We start from the raw sequence: 17,184 nt of genomic DNA on the forward strand, positions 1-17,184 counted from the left end.
TGCAGATCGACAGAGGAAGAGTGCCGACGCCTTTGTAGATCTCAGATAGCAGGATCGTCCAGCCTCTGCCCTCTGTAGCAGTGAGTCTCTGAAGGCTGGCACTCAACAATTGCCAAGGTGACATCCCTTCATTTTTTCCATCCTCGTCTTTCCTCATTATGGCTCTCCTTCAATGGAACGTTTGTGCTTTCGATCCAACAAAGAGGATTTACTGGTGCTCTTGGAATCACAGCATTTGCTTGTTCTCTGCCTTCAGGAATCAAAAAAATTTTGTCCTCACAACCGCTTTGAGCCTTCGGATTTCTTCCCAGACCGTTTTGACCTTTCCCCTGAGGATGGCATTCCATCTCGTAGGGGAATCATAGTCGTGCTGCTCATATGGGGTGATGTGTGATGTTCATAGTCAACTGACAACCTGCCTTCCTAACTTGAACTTTTCCCTTTGTGCTATTTACATCCTTCCATCATTCGTTGTCACCAGGGCAGACTTTCTCCAGCTTATTGGACAGCTGCCTCCCCTTTCTGCTTCTCATTGGCTTCAACACGCACCATCCTGTTTGGGGTTATCCCAGAACCTGTCCGAGATGAGCCCTCTTGGCTGCTCTTCTCAATCAACTTGACCTCCTCTGCCTTAACACAGGAGCACCCGTGTTCCTTTCAGACTCTTCACACACCTATTCCCATTTGGACCTATCCTTCTGCACTACCCAGCTTGCCCAACATCTTGTGTGGTCCATTCTCTGTGACACATACTCGAGTGACCATTTCCTGTGAGCTGTCCATTTGCTGACTCCTACCCCACCTATGTGCACACCCAAATGGCAGCTTAGTAAGGCCGACTGGAGACTTTACTCCTCCCTGGCGACATTTGATGAACAACTTTTCCCCAGTTGTGATGACCAGGTGGAATATCTTATAAATGTTATCCTTACTGCCACAGAACATTCCAGTCCTCAAGCTTCCTCTTTACCACATCCTGTCCCGGTCCCTTGGTGAACTAAGGCATGCCACGATGCAATTCCTGCACGAAGATTTTCTCTCCGCATTTTTAACCATGTTCCTAAGAAATTAAATTGCATTAATTATGAACAGCTGTGTGCATAGTGTCGTCACAATCTTTGTGATAGCAAGAAAGCTAGCTGGATTTCATTCAGTAGTTCTTTCAACAGTTCCATTCCACCTTCCATGGTGTGGGCCAACCACCGGCAGCTCTCTTGGACCAGGATACATCAGGATACATTCCCCCAATTTCCAGCCTGACAGTATAAGACAGTGTCATAGTGGACCCTACTGCCTATCTCCAACACCTTGAGCCGCCATTTTACGGACATTTCGAGCTCCTCCCACAATCACCCTGCCTTCCTCCATTGGAAACAAGTGGAGGTGGCTCGAGTAACACTCTTCTCTTCTCAGAATCATGATTACTACTATGCCGCCTTTACTAGAGGGAGCTATATCATGCTTCATTCCAATCCTCCACCCCAGGGCCAGAAGATGTTTACATTCAGATGTTGCAGCACCTTTCTCTTGTGGGCAGGCACTTTCTGCTTAATGTGTACAACAGCATGTGGGCAGAGGGTACATTTCCCAGACACTGGAATGAAGCTACTGTCATACCCATACCTAAGCCCAGGAAGGAAAAACATCTTCCTACTAACTACAGCCCCGTTTCTCTCACCAGCTGTATCACTGATGCCTGGCTGGTATGGTAGCGTGAGTCTCACAATTTACTAACCACTGCACAGTGTGGATTTTGAGTGCGCCCTTCTGCAGTTGACCACCTCATCACTGTATCCACCCATGTCATGAATGATTTTCTGCAGACATCCCAGACTGTGGCCATGTTACATGATTTGGAGAAAGCCTACAACACCTGCTGGAGGACCGGTACCCTCCGTACTACCTGCACGTGGGACCTCCCATGGCCGCCTGCCCCATTTCCTTGAGGAACTTTTAAAAGACTGAGTTTTCAAGGTACATGTGGGTTCTGCCTTGTCGGACACCTTTATCCAGGAAGACAGTGAGCCTCTGGGTTCCGTCCTGAGCGTCGTCCTCTTTGCTATCGCCACTAACCCTATCATGACCTGTCTTCTTCCGGGCGTCTCCTGTTCCCTTTTCATTGACGATGTTTGCCATCTATTGCAGTTATCCACGGACTTGTCTCATTGAGCAGCGACTTCAGAGAAGTCGCGATTGCCTTCGTTCATAGAACATTGACAATGGATTTCATTTCTCCACTGACAAAACCATTTTTTATAAATTTCTGATGGCACAGTTGTTTCTTCAACTGTCTTTACATCTGGGGCCTGTTGCTCTTGAAAATATGAAATTCCTGGGGCGCATGCATGATAGGAAACTTTCTTGGTCCTCCCATGAGCCTTACCTGGCAGCTCACTGTAAATGTTCTACATGTCCTCAGTGGTACTTCCTAGGGAGCAGATTGTACCACAGTCCAATTGTACCAGTCCCTTGTCCATTCAAAATGGGGCAATGGGTGTTTAATTTACACATTGACACGTCTTTCCTTCTTATGCCATCTTAATAATATCCACCATTGTGGCATCCATTTGGCCACTGGCGCCTTTTACACTAGCTCGATTGAGAGCCTGCATGCAGAAGCTGCTGAATTACCGCTGTCCTACAGTTGTGACTTTCTCCTCGACAGATATGCATGCCATTTGTCTGCCATGCATGGCCATCCATTGTATGCCGCCTCCTTGAATAATTCCATTGAATGCCGGTATGGGGCACGTCCCCTCCTGGAGTTCACTTTTGGTTCTTGCTTCAACACCCTGTGTTCACCTTGGACTTCATTGGCTCCCTAAGGACACTATTCCAGTTCACTCTATCACCTTTAGTTTCACGTCCTTCACAGGGACTTCACTATAGTACCTTTGTGTACACTGATGGCTCTCAGACTGACTGTGGTGTCGGTTGTGTCTTCATTATTGGCACTGGCATGTTTGGTATCAGCTTCTGGAACACTGCTCAGTATTTACAGCAGAGCTCTTCGCTCAGTATCCGACTATGCAGTACATCTGGCTGTCATTTGCTCACTCTTGGTGGAGCCACTGTGAAGTTTGTGGGTATTACAGGAAATGAGCCTGCTGATGCTACTGCCAAGGCTGCAGTCTCTGTACCTCAGCACACTGGTTCCTACATTCCCTCCAATGGTCTCTGTGTTTCTGTCTGCCAGCAGATGGTGTCCCTTGGGCATCACTACTGGCAGAGTGGGAACAGGACTCAGCAGCATGGCCAGGAGGACACTAGCATGACTAGCAAAGGAGCAACACAGTCCTGAAAGTTACCTAGGAACTGAGGAGAAAGGCGCATGATCTATCTGCATTTGACTGAGGGCAGATTTTTATGGCCTGGAGGCTTGGTACAATTTTTCAGGTGTTTGAGGAGCGCTATGGCGAGTGATTTCACCAAGTGGAAAAACCACACATTACTTCCAGACATCATAAGCCGAGCAGACTGGTAAAACAGGACAGGCAGTGAACTGTGGCGAAACTAACATCAGACTTTAATGCTAAACAAAGTACAAGTGTGTGAACACATAGTGCACCGAACACCCCTAACGATGGGCCTCCAGAGCAGACGACCCATGCACATGCCAACATTAACATCTCAGCATCATCACTGAACATTACGCAGTGGCAGAGCGTTCTTTATCATGCCACTTGGAGGGCATGAATCCATTGTCTTCTAGGGGAACAGCTCCTTGACACTATAAATGGGGTGGAGACAAGCTGGTGGCAATTCCATTATGTTCTCAGGAACTTTCACATGGGCATCCATGTGTCCAGTGGAGCTTGAGCAAGGCACCAAGATAGCCAAGTAGTATAATTATACTGTTTGCAGACCACCTACACTCTTTCATGATTATCATGTTTCCCAACAACAGTGGCATTTTCCATCAAGATAATGTTTCATGTCACAATGCCAGGAGTACAATGTAGTGGTTCGAGGAACACAGTGATGAGTTCCAGTTGATGTGGTGGCAGTGTAAAGATAAAACATTAAGTAATTCAAATCTATAACTGCAAAGCACAGCTTGTCATCTTGCTGACATGCCCTTACTTATTTGGTTATGATTATAACTGGGAGGAGGGAGGAATGTACAAAGTTTTAATGGCATATTGCACAAGTCCAATTTGTAGTGCACCTGTTATAGAACAAACCCTTTGAAAGTTTCATTAATGAACAGTCCTATCACTTCCATCACATGAGTGCAAAGTATAAGAGATGATCAAAAAATTTCCAATACACGGCTGTACAATCTATAGTTGGTATGGCAATCAGGCAAAATTGCCGCAAGCATTGAGGGCATCAATGTACCAGGTTGAAGGTACTGGTTCGGTAAACCAGTCTCTTGCTGCTTGAAGAAGTTTGTAACTCCACGTGCATTGAATAGGAATTGTTGCCTTTCAAGGGCATTCTTTATGGGACCGAAGTTGTGATAATCGCATAGGGAGAGATCGGACCTATAGGGTGGGTCATTGAGTGCATCTCACTTTATTTGGTATAACTTCTGCATTACGAGATTTGCGATAGGAAGATATGCGTTATGATGAAGCAACGGCACCTCTTTGCACGACATTCCACAATGATGGTTTTTGACAGATATGCTGCCCCATATGCTTTCTTCATTCTGTGATGCATGTCAGCTGGTGTTTCTTCCAGTCAAGTAAAAAATAAAAACACTGGTTCAGTTTGGATGTATTTTGTAATATCACCATTGTTCACAATTCTGAATTTACAGCATGCATGTCAGAAAGACGTGAATGCCACATTAATTCCTTGTCTATGTGTTTGTGCTTATATACCACATCAGAGTCTTGCTACGTTGTGGCAATGCCCTCAAATGGAAACTCTTAAATTGCCACTTATTTTTAGTAAATGATTGTGTGAATATTTTTCTCTAAAAAAAAAGTTATGCAAATGGAGGCAAATTCTGTGGTGATGGTGGCCATGGGCATGGCAGGAAATCTCAAGAAAGGTGAGCACAGTACTGTTTGCAATTATGGAATGAAATTCTCCAGCAAACCAGGCAGAAGGTCCAACTCAGTGTGAGTGATAGACTCTGGTATAATTAATCCAGACTCATTCAAGAACCACTCTTACCTTTTAGCTATCATATTAGTACACATTTTTGTACTGTAGATACCTACAATTGTTCTGGTGTATGTAACTACTAATATTACTTGCAATAAAATAAGAGCAGGCTGTAGTAGATACCTCTTTGATAGAACATTCCAACATGATCAAAATAATATGCTTCTGAGGGAAATCAGCTTGTTGCCATTTTTGTAATGTGGCCATATGTGATTGTCTTCCCCCTACACCTTTCAGCTTCTTACAAGAGGGACCAGTTCAAGCACTATCATCCCAAGCTGTCAGTAATTTCATTGTTTTTACCAGTCACGATACATTTGTTCCTTTCACGTGAAACTGCTGATCTGTGTATGAAAAACTCTGGCATAAATTTTTGCCAAAATAAACACATGTTACTGATTTCATTTCAGCTGACCACAATAAGCTTTGGGCCCTTCTCATAAATTGGACATTCTCCCACACTGCCCACCTGTATTGTAAGCATTCAGTAGTGTGAATTAACGCTGCTTAAGTCTCGTATGACAATTCCACAGATTAGTTCTTGTTGTCACAAGTTCATTTCTGACGAAACTCTGTTTTACGACTTTCATGATTGAAAATTTCCATTTCTGTGGTCAAATTCCAAAAGTTTAAATATAGCATTTAAGAAAAATTAAGTTCATTCTTTCACTACTTTGTTATAAACTATTGTGACATTTCTCTACAGATTGGAGATGTATGATAAAATTGATACTTTTTCAGAGGGCACAAGAACTGTCTGATGTTCTAGAAAACATAGCAAAAGAGCAGAAGTTTTCATCTTTTGAGGTGTTTTATCTGGAAAATCCTATACATCAAGTATTCAAAGAATGGACTGAGAAAGGAAACCAAGTATGGCAGCTTTTGGATCCAGTTGACAGTTTTCATCCCAATCAGGTAAGATATTTTATGGTTTTGAGAAGAATGTTTTTGAGACACACACACACATACACACACACCAATGAGTGTTCATTTCAAATTAGTTACTGCTTATTGGTGTTAGAGTCCATGAAGTTCCCTTGCATTACTTTTTACTCAACCATCACCAATAAAAGAAGTGTAGCTGCAGCATTTAAGTTGCTATGTAAACAATGGCTTTATAAATTCTGCTTAGAGGAACTTCTGCATAATGTTAAAATTGACTTGCTAGCCAACAGCGCAAGTTTACACATTTGCAAACTTCAACAGAACTGCTGAGGAATACAAAACTCATTCTAATGTCTGATAATTATACTCTTGAGACTTGCAGATCTCCATAGTAAACAAATAACATGATCTTTTACAGCTATGGAAATGTATGTTGTAACCATCATATTTAACTGATACACCCTTGCACATACTGATAAACCACTTATTTATAATATAGTTTGCTGTAGCAACAAATAAAACAAGAAAAAGGAGTAACATTTTTGAGTAGAACTTAATTTCAGTGAATAAAGAGCTTAAGTATTTGAAATGTGTAAATGAAACTAAGCTAGTCTTTATTGCAGCACCTGGAACTGTAAGTAAATTTGCAAGAACTGGAAAACCCCAAAGTAAGTAAGTCTTTTCTCTATCGGTTGCCCATAGCTACACGTTGGGCTGATAAAAAAAAAGTGAAAAAATATTAACTGCCACTTTGCTTTGTTTATTGTTTCTGCAGTTGCACAGATCATTTTGTTCTTTTCATTAAAAAGCTATGGCAGTATTCTGTAAACTTGTTCAGAAACTTGCCATGTTAAGCATGCAACTTGTCTTATAGTTGAAATAAATCATTGTAGTTCTATCATAAGTTGCACTGAGTAACAGACCAAATTAAAAAGTAATTTATATCGACAAATCTTCTGACTTTCCTGGTGAAAAACGTTCAATACATGGCCCTTGGGATCACCACTGGCTCTCATCTACATCTCTACTCAGAAACTACGATGAAATGCATAGCAAAGAGTGCATCCCATTGTACCTGTTAGAATTTTTACCTGTTCCATTCATGTATGGAGCACAGGATGAATGACCTTTTACATGCCTCAGTGCATGCTGCAATTAATCTAATCATGTCCTCGCGATCCTATTACAGTGATATGTAGGGGGTTGTGGTATACTAAGTGATCAACAGTATCCGGACACCACCAGAAACATACTATTTTCATATTGGGTGCATTCTGCTGCCACCCACTGCCAGGTACTCCATATCAGTGACCTAAGCAGTCATTAGACATCATGAGAGAATAGAATGGGGTGCTCTGCGGAACTCATGGACTTTGAACGTGGTCAGGTGATAAGGTGTCACTTCTGTCATATGTCTGTACATGAGATTCCCACACTCCTGAGCATCCCTAGATCCATTGTTTCCGATGTGATAGTGAAGTGGAAACGTGAAGGGACACTTACAGCAGAAAAGTGTACAGGCCGACCTCGCCTATTGACTGACGGAGACTGCCAACAGTTGAAGAGGGTCGTAATGTGTAACAGGCAAACATCTATCCAGACCATCACACAGGACTTCCAAACCGCATCAGGATCCACTGCAAGTACTATGACAATTAGGTGGGAGGTGAGAAAACTTCGATTTCACGGTCGAGCGGCAGCTCATAAGCCACACATCACACCGGTAAATGGCAAATGACACTGTGCATGGTGTAAGAAGCGTAAAAATTGGACGATTGATCAGTGGAAAAAGTCTTGTGGAGTGACGAATCACAGTACACACTGTTGTGATCCAGTGGCAGGGTGAGAGTATGGCGAAAGCCCATTGAATATCATTTGCCAGTGTGTGTAGTGCCAACAGTAAAATTCAGAGGGGGTGGTGTTATGGTGTGGTCATGGTTTTCATGGAGAGGGCTTACACCCCTTGTTTCGCGTGGCACTATTACAGCACAGGCCTACACTGATGTTTTAAGTTCTTTCTTGCTTCCCACTGTTGAAAAGCAATTCGGGGATGGCAGTTGCATCTTTCAACACGATTAAGCACCTGTTCATAATGCACGGCCTTTGGCGGAGTGGTTATACAACAATAACATCCCTGTAATGGACTGGTCTGCACAGAGTCCTGAACTGAATCCTATAAAACATCTTTGGAATGTTTTGGAACAATGACTTCATGTCAGGCCTCATCAACCGACATTGATACCTCTCCTCAGTGCAGCACTCTGTGAAGAATGGGCTGCCATTCCCCAAGAAACCTTCCAGCACCTGACTGAATGTATGTCTGCGAGAGTGGAAGCTGTCATCAAGGCTAAGGGTGGGCCAACACCATATTGAATTCCAGCATTACCAACGGAGGGTGCCACGAACTTGCAGCCAAGTGTCTGGATACTTTTGATCACAGTGTATATTCCTAGCACCACAATTCAAAGCCAGTTCTTGAAACTTTGTAAACAGGCCTTCTCTGGATGGTTTTCATCATCATCAAGAGTCTTACCAGTTCAGTTTCTTTAGCATCTGTGACACACACTGGTCAAACAAACCTGTGACCATTTGTGATCCCTTCTCTGAAGACATTAAAATATTGCATATTAGTCAAATTTGGTTTATGTCTAATATTCTGGATCCATATTCTAGGACAAGTCACACATGTTATTTGTAACCAATTTTCTTTGTAGACTGATTGCACTCTACAATATCCTACCAGTAAACCACAGACTGCCACCTAATTTACCACAACTGAGCCTATGTGATCACTCCATGTCATATTCCTATGAAGTGTTACACCCAGTTCTTTGTACAAGTTGATCAGTTCCAACTGTGAATCTGATATAATTACAGGATACATTTTTTAATGTTGTGGAGTTGCCAATCTTCGCAACACTCTGAAATATTATCTAGATCTGGTTAAATATGTATGCAGCTTATTTCACACAGTACATTACATATAACTGCATAATTTGTGGAAAGTCTGAGCTGTTAATATGTCCACATGGTCATAAATATGCAACATAAGCAGCCAGGGCCACAACACTTCCCTGGGCCATACTCTTAAGTAATTTCTACATCTGTGATGACTCTCCACCGAAGATAACTTGCTGTGTCCTCTCGAAAAAAAAAAAAAAAAAAAATCCAGCCAAATATGGCTTGATACCCTGTACAATTGTACTTCTAATAATAAGTAGTTGCAGTGCTGAGTGAAATGCATTTTGGAAATCAAGGCATCTGCATCTGCCAGACTATCTTGACCCATGGTTTTAAGCAGACACGGAAATTGTGTTTCTGCACAGCCTCCCTCTTTATGGTTGATAAAAGTGGACTGTATATTTAACGTAGCATTGTGAGACAATTACAGGTACATCTGCATGGATTGACAGTCATGACCCACCTCCCCTTATTCTGCCCTTGTGTGGCTGTCCCATTGTGTGGAAACCCAGGTAGCCTTACTTGCTGTGTGCTGTCACCACAAGTTGGGTTCCAATTACTGTGTGCAACCAATGACCTCTGACTGCCACAAGATGGGTAGCACATTGTCTTCATTCAGGAGAACAAATGTACCTGGCTGTAGCTTGTCATTTGTTGATGATCACTTAGAACCTCTGCTGCAGCTGTGGTAGGTAACCCTTTAACCATTGTATCCACACATGCTGCTTACACTGCTGCATTAGCTGCCATCTCGACAACCTCTATGATGGCTCTGGCACTTACCGAGGGTTCGCTGATAGAGTGTCAAATGCTTTTTTGATATTGATAAATGCTGCATCTGTCTTGTTGCCCTGATCCAAGGTTTTTAGTATGTTGTGAGGAAAGTGCAAGATGGGTCTCCCATGATCAATGTTTTTGGAATCCGCGTTGGTTGGCATGGAGGTCATTCTGTTTATCTCGCAATATTTCTTCCAGGCAACAGCTTGATATCAGATGAAGACTGGTGGTTAAGGCATGCAGGCAAGCAGCTGATGGCAACAGTTGCTGCTTGCGAGCACTAACCAGCAGTCCCCATCTGATGATATCAAGCCCTCACCTCAAAGAGGCAACCACAATGGGATCCATAATTAGTTTTACAATAATGTGACTTCATTTCCTGCATAAAAATATAGTAAATCTGAGCTCTCAGTTATTTCCACTATTAAATTGACTATTCAGCATACTCTTAAAGAACTGATACTGTAGATTCAATGTCAGAAGACACAAGACAAGGAACTTCTGTGATGAAGGTGGTAACATTTGCTTGCTAGATGAACAAATTCTACCATTGTTTATGAGAATCCAATTGAGATGATGATGGGAAACTGGCTGATTTAATGGACTTTTCTATTACATTAGATATTGACAATGTGACATTTTCACATTATCGGAAGATAGACTAGAATTCTGTGCCAGTAAATGAACAGTAATACATGGTAGTTCCATATGGCTTTTTGTGGCTGTATCATATCACTGTCAGTTTCACAATTGAAGGCAGTTGTACTGAGGGCATCAAACTAAATGTCGAAACAACACAATTCATTTCAAATGGCAACATTGAAACTGTCAAAGTTTCTCAGGAAGGAAGTTCTAACACAGACATTATTTGCTAGCATTGCAAATTAACTTTTTTTGTCATCGTACTCGGTTGCGCAGTACTCCTGGATTTTACAAAGCTATAACTCCTTAATACTACATTTTATTGCGTAGTACAAGTGATATTTCTGCTTGCAAAAAAAATTGTTTTACAATACATGGTAATAAAGATTATGTATAGATGAACCATGGACCTTGCCGTTCGTGGGGAGGCTTGCGTGCCTCAGTGATACAGATATCTGTACTGTAGGTCCAACCACAATGGAGGGGTATCTGTTAAGAGGCCAGACAAACGTGTGGTTCCTGAAGAGGGGCAGCAGCCTTTTCAGTAGTTGCAGGGGCAACAGTCTGGATGATTGACTGATCTGGCCTTGTAACACTAACCAAAACGGCCTTGCTGTGCTGGTACTGCGAACAGCTGAAAGCAAGGGGGAACTACAGCCGTAATTTTCCCCGAGGGCACGCAGCTTTACTGTATGGTTAAATGATGATGGCATCCTCTTGGTTAAATATTCCGGAGGTAAAATAGTCCCCCATTTGGATCTCCAGGTGGGGACTACTCAAGAGGATGTTATCAGGAGAAAGAAAACTGGCGTTCTACGGATCGGAGCATGGAATGTCAGATCCCTTAATCGGGGAGGTAGGTTAGAAAATTTAAAAAGGGAAATGGATAGGTTAAAGTTAGATATAGTGGGAATTAGAAGTTCGGTGGCAGGAGGAACAAGACTTTTGGTCAGGCAAATACAGGATTATAAATACAAAATCAAATAGAGGCAATGCAGGTGTGGGTTTAATAAAAAAAAAAAAGAGTCTGGGTAAGCTACTACAAACAGCATAGTGACCGCATAATTGTAGCCAAGGTAGACACGAAGCGCACGCCTACTACAGTAGTACAAGTTTATATGCCAACTAGCTCTGCAGAGACGAAGAAATTGAAGAAATGTATGATGAAATAAAAGAAATTATCCAGATAGTGAAGGGAGACAAGGAAACGTAGTAGGTGAATATGGATTGGGGGTAAGAAATGAAAGAGGAAGCCGCCTGGCAGAATTTTGCACACAGCACATCTTAATCATAGCTAACACTTGGTTCAAGAATCATAACAGAAGGTTGTATACATGGAAGAAGCCTGGAGATAGGTTTCAGATAGATCATATAATGCAATTTTGTCATATGATGACATGATGGAGACCATGGCTGTTGTTTGAAGACAAATGTTGATGGTGTTAGGACTGAAAGTAAATTTGTGGCTGGTTGCTGTCCTAACACCATCAAGATTATATAATGGTAAGAAAGAGATTTAGGAACCAGGTTTTAAATTGTAAGACATTTCCAGGGGCAGATGTGGACTCTGACCACAATCTATTGGTTATGAACTGTAGAAACTGCAAAAAGGTGGGAATTTAAGGAGATGGGACCTGGATAAACTGAAAGAACCAGAGGTTGTAGAGAGCTTCAGGGAGAACATTAGGGAACGATTGACAGGACTGGGGGAAAGAAATACAGTAGAAGAAGAATGGGTAGCTTTGAGAAATGAAGTAGTGAAGGCAGCAGAGGATCAAGTTGGTAAAAAGACGAGGGCTAGTAGAAATCCTTGGGTAACAGAAGAAATATTGCATTTAATTGATGAAAGGAGAAAATATAAAAACGCAGTAAATGAATCAGGCAAAATGAAATACAAACGTCTCATAAATGAGATCGACAGGAAGTGCAAAATGGCTAAGCAGGGATGGCTAGAGGACAAATGTAAGGATATAGAGGCTTATCTCACTAGGGGTAAAATAAATACTGCCTACAGGAAAATTAAAGAGAGCTTTGGAGAAAAGAGAACCACCTGTATGAATATCAAGAGCTCAGATGGAAACCCAGTTCTAAGCAAAGAAGGGAAAGCAGAAAAGTGGAAGGAGTATATAGAGGGTCTATACAAGGGCAATGTACTTGAGGACAAAATTATGGAAATAGAAGAGGATGAAGATGAAATGGGAGATATGACACTGCGTGAAGAGTTCGACAGAGCACTGAAAGACCTGAGTCGAAACAAGACCCCGGGAGTAGACAACATTCCATTAGAACTACTGATGGCCTTGGGAGAGCCAGTCCTAAGAAAACTCTACCATCTGGTGATCAAGATGTACGAGACATGCAAAGTACCCTTACGCTTCAAGAAGAATATAATAATTCCAATCCCAAAGAAAGCAGGTGCTACAGATGTAAAAATTACCGAACTATCTGTTTAATAAGTCACGGCTGCAAAATACTAACGCGAATTCTTTACAGACGAATTGAAAAACTAGTAGAAGCCGACCTCGGGGAAGATCAGTTTGGATTCCGTAGAAATGTTGGGACACGTGAGGCAATACTGACCCTACGACTTATTTTAGAAGCTAGATTAAGGAAAGGCAGTTATAAGAGTCGAGGGACATGAAAGGGAAGCAGCGGTTGGGAAGGGAGTGAGACAGGGTCGTAGCCTCTCCCCGATATTATTCAATGTGTATATTGAGCAAGCAGTGAAGGAAACAAAAGAAAAATTCGGAGTAGGTATTAAAATCCATGGAGAAGAAATAAAACTTTTAGGTTCGCCGATGACAGCAAAGGATTTGGAAGAGCAGTTGAACGGAATGGACAGTGTCTTGAAAGGAGGATATAAGATGAACATCAACAAAAGCAATGCGAGGATAATGGAATGTAGTCGAATTAAATCGGGTGATGCTGAGGGAATTAGATTAGGAAATGAGACACTTAAAGTAGTAAAGGAGTTTTGCTATTTGGGGAACAAAATAACTGATGATGGTCGAAGTAGAGCGGATATAAAATGTAGATTGGCAATGGCAAGGAAAGCGTTTCTGAAGAAGAGAAATTTGTTAACATCAATTATAGATTTAAGTGTCAGGAAGTCGTTTCTGAAAGTATTTGTATGGAGTGTAGCCATGTATGGAAGTGAAACATGGACGATGAGTAGTTTGGACAAGGAGAGAATAGAAGCTTTCAAAATGTGGTGCTACAGAAGAATGCTGAAGATTAGATGGGTAGATCACGTAACTAATGAGGAGGTATTGAATAGAATTGGGGACAAGAGGAATTTGTGGCACAACTTGACTGGAAGAAGGGATCGGTTGGTAGGACATGTTCTGAGGCATCAAGGGATCACCAATTTAGTATTGGAGGGCTGCGTGGAGGGTAAAAATCGTAGAGGGAGACCAAGAGATGAATACACTAAACAGATTCAGAAGGATGTAGGTTGCAGTAGGTACTGGGAGATGATGAAGCTTGCACAGGATAGAGTAGCATGGAGAGCTGCATCAAACCAATCTCGGGACTGAAGACCACCACCACCACAACAACAACATATATGAAGCAGTTTTCATTTTAAGAAGAAAATTTTCAATAAGCAAAAATCAGCTGTCCTGAGGGAGAAAAACACGGTATTTTGTCATTATTTGGCCTCACACAAAAACAAAATGCAATTCATAAAACAAAATTATATTTACTGCATCCTAACTACTTTATCTGTTCGTATATACTTTTTCAAGCAAATAAATTCTGATGTATTGTTTATCTGATATTATTCCTGGTCTTCCAGTTTCCCAGCAGTGTCTAAACTTTACCGGACAACCTTCACAAAAAATGTCCATTCAGAATTGCTTCCACCAGTGAAACTGCTAACACTATATTCACCCTTTTTGTAAGACTGGCACATTCATCATGACTTTCATTGTTGAACTGAGTGACCTGAAATTGTGTTGACAATTCGTGTTGACAATTCGTATAGCATGAATACACCATTCTGTAGTGTTATTCCACACTGTTTCATCAATGGACAATGTAAATATATCAACAAATGTGTCACCTCTTTAGGAACGATTGTGGAGACCAAGAAAGTTAAGTGCTGGGAATGGCATGGGAGCTGAATTTCAGGAGAACTTTAACTCTGCAATATTAAGTCAAAGAGTATAGATAATAAATATGATGGAAAGTGGACTATTTTGAAAATATGTGTACAGTGAACTACTACAAGTTAAAATTGCTTGAACAAGGCATCATTAGTGTGAGAAAGTCAGTTTTTGCTGATGAAATGAACAAGTTCTGAGCCACAGGAAGAGGAATACTACAGGCACAGGCGAAGGAACCATGTAAACACCCTGGGTCACACCTTCAAATCAGGATGACGACTTTCATGGACATAGATCCATACAAGACCACATTTACAGCCTTCAGTTCTGGTTTTAACCCTAGGATGACAGACCCTGTCAGTGAGAACATGGGAAAGAGTGACACACATGTCTGAAATGGCAGGTCTCTGGAGGTGTTGATATTCTGCAAGGATACTAATTCTTTCCAAATTGAGTGGAGAAGCAGCTTTCCTTGTCTGCAGGTAGTGGAACTCTAACCAAAAATTCTCAGTTGTTGGGATGAAGGCATTGTCTTCCAAATCAATACGAATTATAAAAATGTATGGAAGAATCACTGGGGGGGGGGGGGGGGGGTAAGAATCATCCACCTATTAAACAGGTAGGAGGTGAAAAGGCAGTGTTGCTCCCAATGCGAGAATATCCATACTTCAGTTACCATTGTTTGAGAATGAGAACACTTGGAGACTTGCAACAAACTATACACATAAATTCAAATCTTTACAACACTTTTTCTCGCTGCCAACCCCTACAAAATGATGAAAGGAAAAATGTTTATTGCTTACTGCATTTTTTTCTGTTAATGCAGGAGAGCTGCCACATAAATCATGACATTTTAATTTACTACTTCTTTACTAGTAATGGTATTTGTGACACACTTTGCAGACAGTACTCACAGCACTTGTATATCTCTTTAACTGCCATAAACACAGAATACATGAAAAACTAGTGCATCATACAAAACATTTAAATTACTTTGTTGCTACTATCTATTTGCAATGCTTTTTGCACGCAGGTTGACACACACACAAAATTCAAGCTTTTGCAACCAATGGTTGCTTCATCAGGAAAGAGGGAAGGAGAGGGGAAGACGAAAGGATGTGGGTTTTAAGGGAGAGGGTAAGGAGTCATCCCAATCCCAGGAGCAGAAAGACTTACCTTAGGGGGAAAAAAGGACAGGTATACACTCGCGCGCGCACACACACACACACACACACACATACACACATACATATCCATCTGTACATACACAGACACAAGCAGACATTTGTAAAGGCAAAGAGTTTGGGCAGAAATGTCAGTCGAGGCGGAAGTACAGAGGCAAAGATGTTGTTGAAAGACAGGTGAGGTATGAGCGGCGGCAACTTGAAATTAGCGGAGGTTGAGGCCTGGTGGATAACGAGAAGAGCGGATATACTGAAGGGCAAGTTCCCATCTCCGGAGTTCTGACAGGTTGGTGTTAGTGGGAAGTATCCAGATAACCCGGACGGTGTAACACTGTGCCAAGATGTGCTGGCCGTGCACCAAGGCATGTTTAGCCACAGGGTGATCCTCATTACCAACAAACACTGTCTGCCTGTGTCCATTCATGCGAATGGACAGTTTGTTGCTGGTCATTCCCACATAGAAAGCTTCACAGTGTAGGCTGGTCAGTTGGTAAATCACATGGGTGCTTTCACACGTGGCTCTGCCTTTGATCGTGTACACCTTCCGGGTTACAGGACTGGAGTAGGTGGTGGTAGGATGGTGCATGGGACAGGTTTTACACCGGGGGCGGTTACAAGGGTAGGAGCCAGAGGGTAGGGAATGTGGTTTGGGGATTTCATAGGGATGAACCTAGAGGTTATGAAGGTTAGGTGGACGGCGGAAAGACACTCTTGGTGGATGGGGAGGATTTCATGAAGGATGGATCTCATTTCAGGGCAGGATTTGAGGAAGTCGTATCCCTGCTGGAGAGCCACATTCAGAATCTGATCCAGTCCCGGAAAGTATCCTGTCACAAGTGGGGCACTTTTGGGGTGGTTCTGTGGGAGATTCTGGGTTTGAGGGGATGAGGAAGTGGCTCTGGTTATTCGCTTCTGTACCAGGTCAGGAGGGTATTTGCGGGATGCGAAAGCTGTTTTCAGGTTGTTGGTGAAATGGTTCAGGGATTCCAGACTGGAGCAGATTTGTTTGCCACGAAGACCTAGGCTGTAAGGAAGGGACCGCTTGATGTGGAATGGGTGGCAGCTGTCATAATGGAGGTACTGTTGCTTGTTGGTGGGTTTGATGTGGACGGATGTGTGAAGCTGGCCATTGGACAGATGGAGGTCAACGTCAAAGAAAGTGGCATGGAATTTGGAGTAGGGCTAGGTGAATCTGATGGAACCAAAGGAGTTGAGGTTGGAGAGGAAATTCTGGAGTTCTTCTTCACTGTGAGTCCAGATGATGAAGATGTCATCAATAAGTCTGTACCAAACTTTGGGTTGGCAGGCCTGGGTAACCAAGAAGGCTTCCTCTAAGCGACCCATGAATAGGTTGGCGTATGAGGGGGGGGGGGGGGGGGGGGGGGCATCCTGGTACCCATGGCTGTTCCATTTAATTGTTGGTATGTCTGGCCTTCGAAAGTGATGAAGTTGTGGGTCAAGATGAAGCTGGCTAAGGTAATGAGGAAAGAGGTTTTAGGTAGGGTGGCATG

At 42.4% G+C, this 17,184-nt stretch overlaps 1 protein-coding gene across 1 annotated transcript in view; it reads left to right on the forward strand.

Moving 5' to 3' along the window:
* The window catches only part of LOC126416800 (acyloxyacyl hydrolase-like), a 70,539-nt gene that overhangs the window by 38,135 nt on the left and 15,220 nt on the right, over positions 1-17,184 (forward strand). Inside the window, exon 10 of the mRNA XM_050084670.1 lies at positions 5,860-6,033. Coding sequence (XP_049940627.1) covers positions 5,860-6,033 — 174 coding nt within the window. The remainder of the gene's footprint in view (positions 1-5,859; positions 6,034-17,184) is intronic.

Source organism: Schistocerca serialis, chromosome 8, assembly GCF_023864345.2.
Source record: "Schistocerca serialis cubense isolate TAMUIC-IGC-003099 chromosome 8, iqSchSeri2.2, whole genome shotgun sequence".
NCBI classification, from domain to species: Eukaryota; Metazoa; Arthropoda; class Insecta; order Orthoptera; family Acrididae; genus Schistocerca; species Schistocerca serialis.